At 33.9% G+C, this 19,066-nt stretch overlaps 1 protein-coding gene across 4 annotated transcripts in view; it reads left to right on the plus strand.

The window, feature by feature from the left end:
• The window catches only part of SCAF8 (SR-related CTD associated factor 8), a 96,093-nt gene that overhangs the window by 42,949 nt on the left and 34,078 nt on the right, over nt 1-19,066 (plus strand). For 3 of the 4 annotated variants that reach the window (XM_062572404.1, XM_062572406.1, XM_062572407.1), the window contains 11 exons: nt 1,466-1,597; nt 1,751-1,863; nt 2,315-2,508; nt 3,741-3,841; nt 5,313-5,426; nt 6,081-6,237; nt 7,470-7,600; nt 9,086-9,230; nt 9,615-9,695; nt 10,350-10,571; nt 11,196-13,558. In XM_062572404.1, the coding sequence (XP_062428388.1) occupies nt 1,466-1,597; nt 1,751-1,863; nt 2,315-2,508; nt 3,741-3,841; nt 5,313-5,426; nt 6,081-6,237; nt 7,470-7,600; nt 9,086-9,230; nt 9,615-9,695; nt 10,350-10,571; nt 11,196-12,895 (3,090 nt within the window). In that variant the 3' untranslated portion in view covers nt 12,896-13,558. Of the gene's footprint in view, nt 1-1,465; nt 1,598-1,750; nt 1,864-2,314; nt 2,509-3,740; nt 3,842-5,312; nt 5,427-6,080; nt 6,238-7,469; nt 7,601-9,085; nt 9,231-9,614; nt 9,696-10,349; nt 10,572-11,195; nt 13,559-19,066 lie in introns of those variants that run through there. The other variant, XM_062572405.1, reaches the window with a different exon arrangement.

A 19,066-nucleotide genomic window follows, 5' to 3' on the forward strand; every position in this document is an offset into this window, starting at 1 on the left:
GAGTACATCTGTGGGTAGAGTGTTCATATGACTCACTCCTTATTATCTGATGTTCTTCCAGAATTTGGTTCCCTTTAGGTCCCTTTATCTTCTTATCTAGGCAATATGAGGGGCAAGTTTCATTTTTACCCTGATTGCAGCTAGAAGTTATAAATTTCTGTCAGAACTCCTCAGTAATTTTGCAGCAAGTTATAAGGAAGGTTTTCTTCCATGTTTAAGCATCAGTGATAAAGGGGAGAAAGAGGAAACAAAAACCAAAATTGTTAAACATAAATAAGAGCAGAGGGAGAGCAGGAAGACAGAAGAGATGGAAGGAGCAACAAGTAATAGAGCAATCTATATCAAGGAGGATATAGTTGAAGAATCATTAAATATAAGGAAAATGAGGTGAAGCAAGTGGATGGTGTTAGAAGGCAAATACATTAAGCAAATTGTGGTAGGGAGATTTTTTTTTTTTTTTAATTCGGCAAGCTGCCATTATAAACTCTTTAAAAATACAGAGATAAAACCAGAAAACCTTTGTACTACATGCTATTTTGCAAACTTTCTACCATTCATTCTCTTACCAGATAGAGTACCAAACTTCTGATTAAAGCAAAAATGTAATGAAAACTGCTGAAACATTTACATGTAATATTGGATTATAGATTTAAAACTACTTATAAAAGTTGTCCATCTTGCATTCCTGAGTGTACCTTTATATCTTCTGGCTATATAAGCTAAATCTGTGCTTTCAACTCAATACTTGTAAACAGGGGTTTATTACACTTTTTTCCTTATTTTCCTTTTATCACAAATTAACACTTTTAGTGTTCTACATTTTAAAATTACATACTTAGCTTTGGGTTTTTTCAGAACTGCCTGTTTTGTTAGATTGCTTATAGTTAACACATTGACAGAAGTGACACAGGAACCTCCTTTATGCTGTAGTAATTTATTGTCTTAAATCACACTATGTATGAAATGTTGAAACTGAATGTAAATGTTTTAACTAGTTCTTGTGAATATTTTCATTTTATTTATAACAACACATAATTTATTAATGCATGTGCACAGATGAGCAATAAGTATCTTCTGAGTGTTGCTGTGTATGTGCCTGACATTGCTATTGTTTGTCCTGTCTGTTTTTGTTTTCTAGCTAACCAAATGAAGAGCAACAAATAGTGTACTTTGCTTTTTGATTCAGCAAATAAATAGTAATATTTTATATTGTCAGGAATACTAAAGTCTTTAAAAATTATGTATTTTACGACAATACTTACAATGAAGTGGAGTGACATCTGGCTGGTTGTCGTTCTCAACAGATAATTGCTGAACAGTCTTTGGAATTGGGAAAATAAGAAACACTTAATAAACTGTTTCTCAGAAATACTTGAGCAATTATTTCATGTAAGCTTATATTTTGACATAATAAGCAGTTTGAATTATGAGGCTTTTTGTGATTATATTATTATTTGCTTTTCAGGCAAGCCCTGAGGAAAATCCAGAGGGAAATTTTGGCTCAGAGCACTCTGCATCACCTTCACAAGGGAGTAGTCAACAGCAGTTTTTAGAAGTGGACACAAATGTAGATGATTCAATGGATATTCAACAACAGGTAAAACTATTTTAAATTTGGTTATGGAAATATAAAGGAAAACACATAGTATTAAGATAATTTCAAAATAAGTAAAATAGGTCTATTTTCTTACATACTTGTATTTACTATATTTATTAAAAGTTACTGACTATCTATTATGTCTGACCACAGGACATGGATATAGATGAAGGACAAGATGTGGCTGAAGAGGAGATTTTTGAACAAGAAGAAAAGAAATCAGCTGTTCGTTCAAGATCAAGAACACGTTCAAGATCTCGTTCAAGGTTTCTTAGTGAACTTGTATTAAGTAGATAATGTTTTTCAGAAACCAAGTTGACGCTTGTGATTTTCATTCTCAATTTTGTATTTTGCAGAACTGTCATGAGCAGTTTTGCCAATGAACAGAAAGTAGTACACTAAGTGAAGACTTTTTGTATGGCAGTTTGTTTTGCATACCTATGACCTACTTCAATTTTTAAGACTTACTCAAATAACAAATATAACTAACTAAAGCTAACCAGTTGGACAGGTTCTCTATGCTAGAAAAACAGAAACCGTGAGCTCAGGTTATATGTTCTGTTCCTCACAGTAATGACAGTAAGTTTAATTCCTGAAAAATTTTGAGTAAACATTAAGGAAATGTCTGTATCATACTTTAAATATGTGGTTAAGAGAAAACAGCAATTAGTAATTTTTTTCCTCAAACTCAACATACTAAATTTAAGTATTTTGTAGGTCACCAAGAAAACGAAGATCTAGATCACGATCTGGTTCTCGTAAGCGTAAACACAGAAAACGTTCACGCTCAAGATCAAGAGAAAGGAAGAGAAAGTCATCTCGATCATACTCCAGTGAAAGAAGGGCTAGGGAAAGGGAAAAGGAACGTCAGAAAAAGGGACTACCTCCTATACGGTCAAAAACACTAAGTGGTAAGTACTAGATGCTTACTGTTTTAAAAATTTAGGGAATTATTAAAATAATCTAGGGAATAAAATTTGAGGAAAAATTAAGGGAAAAGACTTTATCTTTTGATTGAAAAAACCCCAAAATTTAGATTGAGTACTGTTACGTACGTTATTTAAACAACCAAAATTTTACTTAACAGTTTTGTAACTAGTGCATTTTTTACATCTTACACAGATACAGCAATAAATCTTAGATGAAAGCAATTATCATACTGTTCTGCTGATGATTTTACTTCTAAAGAAAGAGTAGCAATAGCTGTGCCTGAGTTACAATCTGCTTTATCTTTAATGCTTGCTTTTATGGTACCTTTGAAGATGATCAGAGCTTGATTTGAATATTGGTATGCTGATAAAATTTAGGTTAAAGTGTACAGTACAAATGTTGGATAGTTTGCTGAATAGGCCAGTCATTAAACCTTAATCATGGATGTCTTCAGCTAAGTGGTGGGCCTCAAGCAAGTTTATGTGTTTCCAGATTGTTGTTATATACATGGAAAACTCATCTCATGAATTTTGCGGGGAGAAAGAAAGGGACTATAATAATTTATATGACAATTTAAAAGAATATCAGCAAAAACCACTTGAACAGGCATCTTTAACATGTATTTGTTGTGGAACTCTACAGTGCTTTTTTATACAAATGGACGATGCTAGAAAGCATTGTGGTTAACATAGCTGCAGCAAAAATATTATGTATTACCCAAAGTAAAGTAAAAGTACAGCTTCCATTTTTTTCCAGGTGGCAATGTAGTGCACAGTACTGTAGTTAAGTTCCCTTTATAATACATATTTGTTTAAAACTACATATTTAGCCCCTTAGAATTTAGTCTTACTTTGCTAAATCTGACTTTAAATCCTACAGACATCTTTTATAGAACATTGAATGGAAATGTTTTTTTTATAAGTATTACTTTTGCATTTTACCATAGCTATAATAAGCTATAATTTTTTTTTTCATCTCTGTTAAAGGAATGGTTTTGATTGGGGGGGGTGAAGCAAATATTAAATTTGCTATTAAATACCCATATAGTGTCTTTTAACCTTTTTGTTAATTCACTTGATCTCTGTAGTGTTACAGTTCCTACTTTTGATGAGTGATTTCTCTGTTTATTATAGAGTGTTTTAAATCCATGCTAAAAATTATTATATAAGCAAAAATTTGTTTTTTTAATTAATATGAATGTTTCTCTTCACAGTTTGCAGTACTACTCTTTGGGTAGGTCAAGTAGACAAGAAGGCTACACAACAGGATTTAACCAATTTGTTTGAAGAATTTGGACAAATAGAATCTATTAATGTAAGTGAGTCCATTTTCAAGGATCACATACTAGCAATTTAAACTGGCTTATGCCTCAAAATTCCTTTAGGCAGCTGAAAGTTGTATTTAGAAGAGTAACGTGTCACTGTTTAGAAGCTATAGCTATGATGTTTTCTTGTTGATTTCCATGTACTGACTTTTAAAATAGTTTAAGTATTGCATTTCATAGTAAAAAGACTCTTTCAAAGTACTAACTATAAAATTGGGTAATAAAATTTTAAAATCAGTTCTTAACAAATACAGGGTTATGTCTTTTCTCTTTTTGTGATGAAGCACTGTGGCAGGTTTCACTTTGCTGGGCTAATGGACACAGACTGACTTGTGTCCATATTGTTTTGGTTACATCCCATACAGAAGAGTGCGTAAGTGGAGTCAATGTGGATAAAATATTTAGAAAAAACAGAGGAAATTTAGTAAAAACAAATATTCATTTGAAAATATGATGATAAAAAAGGTACAGGTTAGTAGGCAACATATTTCTCATGATTATTGCGTCATTTAGAGTCATACTTCAGTGTTGACTGTAGTTTGAGAGAAAAGTCTTTTTCTCCTAGAATAGCATATCTACATGGGAGGAATCTGCATTGTTCCAACTCTAGTGCTTTTACAGTGCTTTTCATACAATTTCATTCATTTCAGATTTCAGATGTTTTTCATTATTTTTCATATGAGATACGTAACTGGTCAAGAATATTTTTTATGGCATTGCAGGATGTTTTACGAGTTAAAAAGCCTATAGCTTGTCATTAAAGTCTCATTTTGATTTGCAAGGATTAGCATTTAAGTAAGATATCTTAAATATGAACAAATTTCAAAAGAAATTAGCAACAAGTGCATGTCCCAGCACTTACCACATTTCAGAGACAAACCATGCTATAAGTATCTTATCCTAGGCATTCCACAAAACTTCAGTTAGCTAGGATAATGTTGCTGTGTAATCTTATTTTTATAACAACTGTATTAAAATTAGTCATCTTAAATATTTCTGTTGTTCAGTATGTTACTGTTTAACACTATATGTAATATTATATGCCACACTGTATTTTTCTTTCCTAAATTAAACATTAAAGCTAGTAGGAATCAAGCTTCAGGATGAGGTCTCTGCCCCTCAAAAACACCAAGTTACTTTTAATCACTAGTATTGCACTGCTGTGCAAGATTGTTACTCAGCTCTCAGTAATTCAGAGCTTGAGAAGAGGTAGGAACCTCTCATTTTCTGAAGTTGTTATAGCTCCCAGTTTAGCCTGCTTCTGTTCCATCTTTAGCGCTTGCTCTTCGACCTGCTTCTTCATCTTAGAAATGTTATAATTGGAATACTTTGCCAGTGTCACTCTCAAGTTTTGATAATGCTCAAAATTAATAGTAGTAGTAGTATTTAATATTAGCATTCATTTACTGTTGATATGTCACTGTTTTTCCTACTTTTTAAGACCATTGCTTTTTTTCACAGATGATTCCCCCAAGAGGTTGTGCTTATGTCTGCATGGTTCATAGACAAGATGCGTATCGTGCTCTTCAGAAACTTAGTTCTGGGTCCTATAAAATTGGATCTAAAATTATTAAAGTAAGTTTATTTTAATCTATGAATGCTGTTCTATTTCAAATACAATAATTTTTAGTATGTTGATTCATCACTTGAAAGCTTTTGGTTCAGATGCATGAAATGAAAAAGGAAAATGAAGCAATAAGAGGTAGGTTATTTTCTTTCCTCTCCCTGTAAAATGCAGGTTTTCCAGGCAAATTATATTATAACTTGTTGCTTAGGAAGTACTTGGAAAATACATTATATATATATATGCTGATAATTAGAATTCAAGACTGTAAACAGCCTAAGTCGGTACCCGACCATATGAATCACTTGATACTACATTTGGGAGTATTCTTACAGAGATAAGTAGTTTAAAAGCTGAGCAGATCTGTAGTTTTTCTACTTCCTGTGATGCTTTAGGACAAGTCCTAGAGATACTGTGCTTTTAATTTCTGCATATGTCTATTAGTATTAACGTAGAACAAAATTAAGCTTTTTAATGTAATCAATCTTCTACATGCCTTTCATTGCAGAGGCCTAGTCAACTTTCTGCTAATTATTTTAAAAACTTCAACAAGTAGACATTCAAGACTGATCTTAAGTGGCAGACATATGAAGGAAATTATCTTAAATGTTCTGTTTATTGGATTTTTGGTTTAACTAGATTATCTGGTTGGGTTTTGTTTTCAGATTGCCTGGGCTTTAAATAAAGGTGTGAAAACAGAGTATAAGCAGTTCTGGGATGTGGATCTGGGAGTTTCATATATCCCTTGGGAGAAAGTAAAATTGGATGATTTGGATGGCTTTGCTGAAGGTGGTATGATTGACCAGGAGACAGTAAATACTGGTATGGAGATGATTGTAATAATTAGAAAATGTTTTTTTTCCCCTGAAAATTGCCACTCCTCAGAAGTTTACTATTTTAGATAATACAAACTCTTTTCAATTTACATTAATTTTACTATCTACTTGTTTATGATATAAATGGCACTGATATCGTGATACCTAGATGGTCTTTGTAGATGAATAACTAACTCATTGTCATGGCAGTGTTTTCAGTTGTCAGGAGGATGAATTTAAGCAAGACAGTAAAGATCAGCATTTTTAAAAGTAGTTCTGAATTTTCTGCATACTGGTTTCCAAGTATGTGAAATACTAATTTGTATAAAATTTAGGAACAGGTTGTGACTGTGAAAAATCTTATACTCAGGTGTAAGACTTAAGTTGGAGTTGGTACTTGTCCAGATAGGTGTCAGTTAGCTGAACCTTTATGTATTTTTTCCCTAAAGCCAAAGAGACAAGAAGTAGATAATGTCAGATCTTTTCCCAAAACCATAGCTCAATTGAGAGAGGTTTGTCAGGTTTGTGAAAAAATTTACGAGTTTTTTTCTTGAAATGGTCCTAGCTTGTAAATGCATCAAATGACTGGACTCTTTACAGAATGTGACAGTGAATTAATCCAGTTTTATACTAGAGACAGTAATTTTTCGGTTCAAAATGCACCCATTATTTTAAGTAAAAATTGTATATAAATGCCAGAAGAATTGAAATGTGAAACATTATTGAATGTTATATTACATTGAATAAGTTATATTACACTTCTTGAATAAATTATATTATACTTCAAATGCAAAACTTTTTTCCTTGTGTTGATGGAAGTGATTCTGAGGAAGAGGAGAAAGGAAGAAATTTGATGAATGTTTTGTTTCAAATGAGGATCCTCTCTTTATAAGCTAGGCAGTGTTAACATAGGTGTGTTGTGAATAGCAGCATGTAGAAAAGTGGAACATAGATTATGTTACCAATTACAGAACGATTGCTGAAAAAGCTTGGCATGTTTTAAAAATTCAATTTGTTTATAGGCATAGTTAAAAATATATTGCAGGTGATTAGTTTTTTATATTATTTTAAAAAAACTATAATTTCACTTGGTGTTTTAATAATAATTTTGGAGATCATTTGTAATGACTCTAGATAGCAGTTTAAAATTTGCTATTTAAGATACAAGAGGATTTTTTAGTGTGTGAACCAAAATAACACCTTAATTATCTTTTTATATAAAAACATACCTTTTTTAAGAATGGGAAACAGCCAGAAGCTCAGAAGCTGCTAAAGAAAATATTCAAACTACGCAGAGTACTGCAGTTGATAAGAGCACAGTTATTACAACGCAGACAGAGGCTTACACGCAACCAGTCACTATGCTGCAGGTTTGTATTAACGTTTGGGTTTACAAAACCTCCACAGATCTGAGAGGGAAGTTTTTATTCAATACAGATAAGCTGCTGAGTTAGATATGTATTTATCTCTGAAATACTTTAGGGAAGATTCAGTTGCATGGTTTAGCAGAGTCCTTAATCTCATGCTTTAGCACAAAGTATTCCAAACTTCAGTAGGCTCTCTAATAAGGACTTAAATGCTGATGATGGAATGAATACTAAAAGTGCTGGCACCTTAGTTTTTTAAAGAGAAACTATAGTGAGCAAACCACCAGAGCATCTTTCTGTATAGTAAGCAACTCAGTGTTATTTTCACTTCTGCATATTACCTATTTGCATTTCCCCATATGTATCAGGTTTGAATAAAAGTTTGGATTACTTTGTCAGTAATTTTAGGCAGAATTTCATAGGGAGAACCTTATCTTTAAAAGAGTTGTTATTCAAAGGAGTATGCTGTTGAAATATGGTATATGGAGTAATTCATGAGAGTCTGACTTTCTGCTACATTTTCTTCTTTCTGATAAAACAGAATTTTTATTAACTTCTAATCAGTAATAAAGTATGGTGAAAGGCTGGAGGAACGTAGTGTATTTTTCCTCAAGTATACCACACTGTACATGTTTATCAAATATGTATTCAGATGCTTTTTGTCAAAATCTTCAAATCCTTTTTATTATGACCAAATGAAATTGCAAAATGAAAAGCAGCTGCTGAATATATATATTTTTTTAAATTTGTATTCTAATTCATGCTTGAGCTGTCATTAAAATTAGTATGAAAGGTAATATTTTTGCATGTCCTTTGTGGAAGTTTGAGCTTTCTTCTCAAAAAAGTTGGTCTTTTTATTTTATATGGTCCCCTAGCATACACTGTGATCAGTATATACTTAAATATATATATATTTAATCTTTTAATTTGCTGCTTATTACTCTTAACATTCTGCATTGAATCAAAAGGCATAACTCAAAATAGAGGTTTGAGAAATACGAGATCATTTTCAGGGTTTCATCAGGTTTATTGACCTGAAACTAAGCTCTCAAGTTTCCAGTACTGTTCTAAAATACGAGAATTTTTCTAATGGAAATGGAATCATTGTCCTTAAGTGCTCTTAAATTGCCTTTTTATCTATATTTTTCTTCCTTTTCTTTCTCTCTTCCTATTTGTATTCCTGTGTCTCCCATAGGTTGTCTCCCATTTTTTTGTTGTTGAATAATTACAGTATCTAACCATGTATTTTCAATTCTGTTTAGAATTTAGGAATTCTTCTTCCAGGATTCTTGTTTATCTGTAGAGTAGATATTATTCCAGAATGCCATCTCATACTTCTATGTCTGTAGAATACATCCAAAGCCTTTGGTACATTCACTGCTTACCAGAATTACAGTTGAGTCAGTTTATCCCTCTTTCAGTGTCATTGAATACTGTAAGTATTGAAGTTACCTGTTTGTTTATTTGTTTTTTTTCTCATCAAAAAAGATTCCAGTAGCTCCAGCTGTGCCTGCTGTTAGCTTAGTTCCACCTGCGTTTCCTGTCACAATGTCTGTCCCTCCTCCTGGTTATAGCGCAATTCCTCCTCCGCCCTTCTTGCGAGCAAGTTTCAACCCTTCACAGCCACCTCCAGGTAGGTTAGTAAAAATAAAGTTGAAATTTTGTGTGGTCTATGTAATATCATGCTTCGTATACTTTTCTATCAGCTGTTGTTTGCTATTGGAGTGAGTTGACCTTTGAATCTCTAATTAAACCTAGTATAGAATTTCTTATGCCTAACTTGATATTATTTCCTATCAGTGCATTCAGTGGAGAGCATTAAAGCTGAATTCTTTTTGATCTTTGGTAAAAATTAAACAAAAAGAAAAAATTCTCAACATTACTCTTTTGTTATTGGAAAATGTGGAACTGAAAGAAGAATGTTGAGGCAACATTTCAGGATGAGTGCTGTTAGTGAGATTTTAAAAGTATAATTTTACTTTCTTTCCATAGTAAAAATGTAATTTTTTCCATATAGGTTTTATGCCTCCCCCAGTCCCACCTGTTGTCCCACCACCTGTTGTCCCACCACCGGTTGTCCCACCGGTGGTTCCAACACGTAAGTTTAGTTGTTCTAATGATTGTTATATGTCATGAAAAGCTTAATTGTTTGATGTACTACTTGTTAATTAATCAAATGTTAATTCTATCTAACGGAAAATAGTAAAGTACAGGTTATTAGTTATCTGTATTAAGTAGATACTGAGAAAAAGATTTACAGAGCCTTTCAAGTTGACTGAAAAATAATACTTACCATAAAGCAGTTGAAAAAAATTATGACAACTGTATTATTTTTTATTCATATTCATGATTTAATATTTGAACCTGGTTGTATACATACTCTGGTGTTTTTGTTACTTGAGCTATTTGGTGTTGCTGAGTAACTTATAATAATTTATTTTATTTCAGTCTTTTGACTGTATCCCTTCAATATTTTAAAATGTCTGCTAAAAAATACTTATTGCTTAGGTTGCCTGCAGTTCATGGTTGCTACAAAATAATTGCTAATGTACTGATTGAGAATAAAAAGTATTATCAGAAACATCATAAATCTTGTAATTAAAACAGTTTCTTAAACAGTAACTTATTAATTAAATATTAATTAAAATAGTAATTTTTTTGATTATGTGATCTGACAGCTTGACCTTTGCCAAACTGAACTAAAAGGCTGAAAGTATGCTTATAGTGATACACTTCTGTTATTTCTCTGCAGCATTAGTGCAGCCTCCATTACCAATTACACAAGAGGCAATGAAAGATGTTCCTTTTACTAGCCTTGTTCTACCAGTTGGCACAGTTGGTAGCAATATAGCCACTCCAACATTATCTACGGGAAGTATTTTTAATCCTCTTCCAAGCAACAAACCAGAATCAGATGAAAAAGGCTCACATCTTACAGAACTTCAAATTTCTTCCAGTGAAAACAATAGATCTGGTAAGAAATGTTTTTATTGTCCGATATTTTCACATACAAGAGACATTATACCTTTGAATTTTTATGCAGATCCTATTCCACTGCACTAATAACCACAGAATAGGAAGTTTTAGGCCAGTTTTCATTTTCAATTAAAGATGAAGGAGTGATGGGAATCACCTTTATCAGCATCTGATGGTTGATTTCTGGCATCTCATGCTCAGGAGGCAAGTCTTTGTAGACTTGTACAGCTGAACCACTGGGAGCCTTTTAAGAATACTTTTAAGAAGTGCATTCTTTCTGCATGTGGCAGTAGAAGGGAGTAGGAGAGGGGTAGAATAGTGTAATATTTATAGAATTATTTCAAAGATTTTGACACTTTCACAAATTGAGTGATGGTTGTGAGATCTGTCATTTTTAAGCTGCTCTACATTCTTTACTGTGTAGACATAGTGGCTTACTGTCCATTTATCATGTATGTAATTAAAATGGTGTATGTTCATTATACAGAAACAGTGACAGATCTTGTCTGTTTCGTCACTAACTGGGTTAATTGAATAATGGATTAAGCTGCAACTTTGCTTTGGATGCTCTGTGTTACATTGGTAATTTCTGTTAACTGTTCTTCTTGTTGCTGCATTTTAGTGCAAAATGATGTCTCAAGTAGTTCTGGACTGGTTGGAGGAGTGCAGCCACCCACCGTTTCAAGCAGTTCTGGGCTTACTGGAGAAGGGCAGCCACCCAGTGTCTCAAGTAGCTCTGGACTTGCAGGGGGAGTACAGCCACCAAATGTCTCAAGCAGCTCTGGGCTTGTGGGAGGAGTGCAACCACCAGCTGTTTCAAGCAGTCCTGGTCTTGCAGGAGGAGTGCAGCTACCCAACGTCTCCAGTAGCTCTTCTCTTACAGGTGGAGTTCAGCCAACCAGCGTCTCAAATAGCTCTGGACTTATGGCTGGAGTGCCACCACCAAATGTCTCAAGTAGTTCAGGGCTTCTATCTGGAGTGCATCCACCCAGTGTCTCAAGCAGCCCTGGGCTTTTGACGGGAATGCAGCCACCTGTTGTCTCAAGCAGTTCAGGACTTCTGGTAGGAGTACAGCCACCCAGTGTTTCCAGCAGCTCTGGGCTTCTCATAATGCCACCACCCAATGTTTCAAGTAGTTCTGGACTTATGGGAGTGCCACCACCAAATATTTCAAATAGTTCTGGACTTATGGCAATGCAGCATCCAGCTGGTGTTCAAAATATGGCTCATTTAAATATTAGCAATCAAAGGATGCCAGGAATGCCTATTTTGGATATCCGTCCAGGCCTAATGCCCCATTCACCTGGACCAAGGTTTCCATTAATGCAGCCTGGAATACCACCACAGCGCAGTATTCCTCCTCCAGCAATCCTTGATCCGTCTCTTCACCCACCACCTCGAGGCCCTTTTCCCCCAGGAGATATTTTTAATCAAACAGAAAGACCTTTTGGAACACCAGGAAGACAAAATATTGATGGCATTTCTAATTCAGAGAAAAGACTCCCGCTTGGAGGCGATAACATTCAACAGGAAGGAGACAGAGATTATCGCTTTCCTCCAGTAGAAAACAGAGATAATCTTAATAGACCATCTCCAGTGGATGTCAGAGATTCTGTTGGACGACCACCTGTTGATCCAAGAGAAGGTTTAGGAAGACCTCCAGTGGATGGAAGAGAACATTTTGCCAGACCACATGTAGACATGAGAGAGAATTTTGGAAGACCAGGTATAGATAATCTTGGTCGAAGGGAGCATTTTGGTTTCAATTCAGAGAAGCACTGGGGACAGAGAGGAGATTACGATGAAAGAGAGCACCATACCTTCCCTATATATGGTGGCCCTAAAGGCTTCCATGAAGACAGAGAGAGGTTTCGGCATATAAACTATAGGTTTGACAATAGAGGTGGTCCCAATTGGAACAGAGGATATGAACAGGATGCTCACAGAGATTTTGATGACCGCAGAAGACCCTGGGAAAGACAGAGGGATAGAGATGACAGAGATTTTAATTTTTGCAGAGAAATTAACGGAAACAGGTTTGGAAGAGACAGAATGTCAAACAACTGGATCCCCCCTCCACATCCGAGGGTTTTTGAATATTTTGATGGGGCCAGTTCACAACGCAAAGCTGATAATATGCCCCAGGTAAATGGTGAAAATACAGAGACAGAAAGTCAGCCACCAACTGCGCAGGTGCAGGACGATCCAGAACTTTATGAAAAACTGACATCTTCCAGCGAGGTAAACAAAGAGAAGAGTGACACAGAAGCTGATATAGAAAGTGAACCAGTGGTAGAAAGCACAGAAACTGAGGGGACATAATCATCACTCAGTAGGTAAAAGATACCTTTTGTAAAGTTGTCATCTCTCTGTAATAGATAAATGGCTGACTGGACCGTAGCAGTTCGTTTTTGTCTGCCAGAATTAAGTTAATCTGATGTTCATGTTCATCTTTCACTTAAATAACTGTACAACTGACTTGTATAGAATACTGTTCTTAATTTGAACATGGTAGGTAAACATTTTTTTATTTCTCTGGTAAAGCATAAACTTGCCCCCACTCGCTTTTAATTTCACAAAGATAAAACAACAGCTTGTCAAACAAAGACTTCCTATGGAAGAAAATGGAATTTTTTAGATACTTCCCTTAGGTTGGCTATCGAAATTGTTATACTTGAAAACAGGTGCTGGTGTATCTTGTCCGTGTTTTTAGGCTGCTGCAGAATTTTAAAGTATAGACAAAGCTGTGATATTTTATGTTCCTACAATTTGGCAGAAAAAGAAGTGGCCCATGTCATTTAAGGAGCATAACACAGAGATTAAAAGTGATTTTGTAAAATCTACACTATAGTCTCTGTTTTCTCTAAAGTAAGTGTTTGTGATTTGTTCCTCGTACTGCAGTGGGTTTAAAAAAAATGAAAAAGTACATTTTAATGTTGGGTGCATTTTGTTTTTAGATGCCAATAAAGCATATTTGTTTGATAACAGTGTTCTAGGTATTGTATTTTTTTTAAAAAAACTGCAAGCTATAAAAACTTGGAATCAGCTATGATATGTGCCTAGACAGTTGTTGCAAAAGGTTTATATTACTTTGTAAGACCAATGCAACAGTTACATGTGCAAGAAGGAAGCCTATGCTTTTTACATTGAAAATCATGCAGTCGTATTAGTTGATGTATATAACATATGTATGTAAATATTTGTGTAAACTGTATGTAGATATCACTATTTCTGTGTGTGCCTGTGCATGTGCACCCACTCACAGAATAATGTAGACAGTTTAATAAAGTTGAAGTGAAATTAGATTATAAAAATTTACCTTTCACCTTCTTTAGGTAGTAAGATAAAAACATTTATTTGACTACAATGTGTCGTGTTTATCTTCTCATGTTCATAGTTAAATGTGTTCTTACTACTTCTAGAAGGTGGAACATAACATACTGTAAAAATATACAGTAGGATTTTTGGTTACTTTTTGAAAATGCAGTTATGCATGAAGCCAAAATTTAAGCAAGTATTTGCATTGTCTTATTCTGTAATATATTTGGTATTCTGCGTAGGTAGTGGTAGCTTTAAAGTATTTTGTGGTTATTTGTTTTCAGTGACTCTCCAAAGACCAGAATTGTTGCACGAAAAGTGAAAAGCTGTTGTTGGTTTAAAAAAGCCTACATGTTTTTAACAGAAATAAGGGGAGCTTTGTTTTGGTGGCTTCATATTGAAATAGAACCTCTTGCTAAATCGTTGAGATGAATTGGCTGCTTAGGTAAATTAGTAACGCTATTCTCTCATGTTTCATTTATTTTGCTGCTTGTGTATCCTTTAAATTGGTATTGAAAGATTTGGCTATGTGGCAATGTAAGATTTTCAATTTGTCTAGTTGAGTGCATTCCACCAACTTTTTTCAACATAACTTCTGTTAAAATTCCATGTGTGAAAGTATCCTTTCACTGAGTTTTGGAGATCTGTTTTTTTTTTTTTTTTTTTTCTCCTCTTGCTTAATAGGCAAAGAATAGATTCTGTTAAATCGGTGCCCTACTGGTGGTAGGAACATTTTTAGCTCAGATTAGATTTTTAAACTCATTAAAGCCGGAACAAGCAAGTTTAAATTCCTCTTCCACTTCCCCCAAAGGGATGAAAATATGAGGATATCATGTGAATGTAATGCATAAGCATGCCTTAAACATAGAGTCAAGTATTTGTTGCCCTTCCTCTTGGCGGGGAAGGGGCAGAGCGGTATTTTTTCCTTTTGTGTCATGTTTCAGTTTTAAAATTATTAGGACTTTTATTCTGGATAGCAAAGAAACTGTCAGCTTAATGAAGATAGACTTTCAAAAGAGTGGACACAAATGCTTCTTTGTCTGCTGTACAAGTAGTCATTAGGATGTCATGAGATGTTTGTTAAAAATTATTGCTTTGTAATAGACCTTGCTGACATGCTTATTACCAGAACGTGTCTCAGGAATTGAGATGAACAATATTTAAGGCAAAAGTACCTTCATCTGCAGACTCTGTGGATCAGAGAACTTGACTGATGATGCTGCACCTAGCAATAGTACTCTGGTCAGGCATATGTAGTTGTGAAAGTTCAAACACACAAAATAGCTGTAAAATTTTTTTATGAAATTAAATGATTATATTATTTCATTTAATATTGCAGATTGAAAAGATTTCAGAAACAGACCATGTAAATACTCAAAATTAAACACGAATATTGACAGTAGCTTTTCTTTTCAAAAATTTTAAGTATTTTTTTAAACTAAAAGTTAATCTGTTTTGCATTTTTCTAAACTGGGACTTGTGTTATGCCATATTTCTCGGAGTATGATGGTGCAGGTAAATTATCAAGTGAGAGAGGTTAAAATAATGCAGTTGATAGTGCTATAAAACAATGTATTATTTAATGATTTTTCATCTTTGGTAGTATCTTTCAAACATTAATAAATTGGCTACTGTACTTAGTATGTGTGTTATACCATCAATTTCCAATAGCTATTTTATTTTTTTCATAAACTGAAAGTTTATTTTACAGTCTTTAGTTTCATTGTGTTTAGAGCTAGGACTGTTCCATTTCTCACTTTATTAATATAGGATGCAGACAAGTATTACCAAAGAGAGGTATTCAGAAGGGACAAAATATTAATGATAGGGTATGTTTTCTTCATCTTGTAAGTGAAAATTTTAAGTCTTTCAGAATTTAAGTGAAAACTGTCCTCTCTCACTGTAGATGAAGTCATCACAAGCCAACACTTGCACTGAAAAGAACTGTACAAGTATCCAGCCAGATTAATTGCTTTATGCATTTCACAGTACAGGAATTTAGTTTTTGCTGATATAAAGGAAAGGGTGAGAATGGGGCAGAAAGAAGACAGGGCACAGACATTTGGGCAGCCATTCTGGCCGGTTTAAAGCTTCCTCTAGTGATGAGATGAAAGCTAACTGTCGATTCCAGCAACTAAAAAAACTAATCCGTAATGTTTTGTCCATGTTTTTATTTACATAAGCAATATGTATATTGAAAAATACTGCGGGTAACTTTACAGACAATCAAACAATGTATTAGGCATACACGTTTATTGAAAAACTGTACCCATTAGCGAGTTGTTTTAAGCAGCCTGTCATTTTTGATTTCTCGCAGTACTGTTCTTGAGCAGAATACTGTGTCCGTATACGTTACAAAGATGAAATGTAGCTGTTGTTTGCTATAATGACTTGACTTCTTTGCTGGAGCAATTTCTTCTGCAAAGTATTAGGATGCTTTCTTTTTTTTATGTAGTGTCTCACATTATTACTACAAACTCAAGGGAATAGGTTCTGTTAAATTATTTTAGTAGAACAGTATAGCACTCTTTAAGGCATTTCAGTGATTTAAAAGACCTTATTTATGAAGTCAAGGTGTGATGAGAATACTGTAATCAACCCTGTAGCATGGCATGGGTAGGCATTACTTAAATGTTGTTGGAAAATTATCAAATAAATTGTTTATAGAAAGTATTTGTAAAATAACCAATTTACTGTAGCGAGTTCCTCCAAAATACTATATCAGCAGTTTTGAATGCATGCAAGGATACACTATGGCTCTGAACACTTGAAGTACTCATTTTCTTGATTCATACTCCACTAACTCTCAAATCTTTGGGTCATTTAATCTGAAATTGGAAAAAAATGGAGCCCAAATTTCTTTCTTCATATTTCCAATAACACGTTTAAAACAATATAATAATAGTGGCTTCTCTGTTTTAATAATGAGAGCTGAATGGATATAACCTATTCAGAATATCAGGAGTCACCAAGAATAACTAGGACAATTTTTCATTACTGGTAATTAAGATAATGAAAAGATCTCTCCTCCCCTGCTGACAGTTACTGCTAATTCTTTGAATTTTATGGTAGTTACGTATTCCCTTAAAGTACTGGCTTACACAAGTAAGAATGTTCTGAGAAGTCATTTGCTTCTTGTGTGGAGGATTATGTTTGGACCTGTTTTAGTCAAATTATTGCTGATGAGAGATTGATTTAAAGGGATGAAGGCAGAGTATCTTTCTGTGCTTTTCTACAGAAGGTGCATTTTTAAGCTTTTACTTTGTTTTATAAATTTGGAGATACTTACCTGAGCAAGAATGACAAAAGCATCTTTCTGTCATATCATTTTACCATATTCCATCAGCAGACACCTTGCAGTGGCAAAGATTGTATCTTACTGGACGAACTTCTCAATTGTAACTAGTCTTGTATCTTAACATTTCTTCTCTGAAAGGTCATCTTTGTGGTGGTTTTCACTCTGCTTAGCCTGTACAAGTTCTAGAGTTCTTTAGATACTCAGTAAACATTTTGAAGCTTGTTTTAACATACATACATGACATTTCATACTCAAGAAAGGTCAAGTAGAGCTACCAAAATGAGAGCGCGTAACAGCTCCTTAGAAGTAGTAGCTTATAGCAAAGTATATATGATCTGAACAGTGTTTCTTGTCAGAGGTAGGATGATACGAGTCTTCTAACAGTTCTAAAGTTGGTAAGCTGTAAAATTGCATTAGCCTTAATTTTTATGTTCTTTCCTATCTTACACAAACTTCATGGAAAAGGGTAGTCTCCTTGAACATCTCAGTCTTGGAATATTTTATCTTATAACTGGCTCTGATAACGAAGATTAAAAAAGGAAAGGACTAATGATGTGTGTACTCTTAAAAATTAAGTGCAGTTGAAGATGAGTGTATTTCCTCTTCTTAAGAAGTTTTTAAAAAGTAGTTTAAAATGCATGTTTCAACACTTATGTAGCAGCAGTGATAGTGGTACTGGTTTACTAATCTTATTCTGTACTTTGTTACTTTTTTTAACGGTTAACTCACTAATGCTTGCCTAATGTTCTCTTTTCCTCCTATTAGATAAAACTATATTAATGCCCTTAGTCAAGGAGCTATTTTGTGCTTTACAGAAAAAATCTGGTCAGAGAGTATTTCAACCTTTAAATAATTTAGTTTAACAATTTTGCTTCCTGATTGGTTAATGCTTTAATGTTGAAATGTTCCTCTTGAATGCTTTTTTGTATGCATCTGTGCTGTAATGGATATAAGGGGTCACACTAGCGTATCTCAAGGTTTTTGTTGAAATGAAGAAAACTTATGAGACTCCTTAAGGTAGATGACTTGATGTATTTCTAAAACTAGGGCAAACTTCACGTACTACAATATGTAGATCAACATAGCTGTATTATAACTGTGTGCAAGCCAGTGCAAAAAATCTTCACTAGGTAAAGAATATCAAATGGATGTAGAATTGTTAACTAAGACCTAGACAGATCAGATTCATGTAGGCCATTTGGATCTGAATGCAGCTTTCACACTAAAGGAGGAACTATAATATAGTTGCATCCATCAAACTGAGAAATGTAGCCTAGCTTTTATTTATTTTTTTGGCAACACTAGAAAAGAATCAAAGTGTAAATAAGGAATCTCTCAAATAATTTAAAACTACTTACGTTTTCTTTTAAAATTTGTTCACTTTCTTCCAACTAGAGCAAGCTATACCGTTGTCACTGCAGTTAACAAGAGAAAAGAAAAATTAAATTTATACTCTTTCTGACGTCTTCCAGCAATGCAGTGAATTACTGTTTTCAGAGTGCCTTGACTTCTTTCCTCTAAAAAGGAATATATATTACAAGCATGAGGCAAAAATGTGATTAAAATCAGCAAATCCTTGTCTATAGAATTTGAAGTGTAATTTGGGGTGTAATGATTTTTTTTTAAAGATTTTTTTGTCATTTCAGTAGTAACTGTGTAAATATTAAATGGAGACCTAACTTTACAAGCATTCATAAAAATTGTACTCCAATATAGGATATTCCACTGTACTAGAATATTAAATTTTTACTTATTGTCCTATAAATGCAGTATGTTATTCTGTCAAATAGCACCCTCACAGAATTCCTCCTACCACAAAGAAACATATTTGAATTAAACAGTTGAATTACATAATTGGATTATTTAATTCTAAGGCA

This window comes from Rhea pennata, chromosome 3 (genome assembly GCF_028389875.1).
Source record: "Rhea pennata isolate bPtePen1 chromosome 3, bPtePen1.pri, whole genome shotgun sequence".
Taxonomy (NCBI): Eukaryota; Metazoa; Chordata; class Aves; order Rheiformes; family Rheidae; genus Rhea; species Rhea pennata.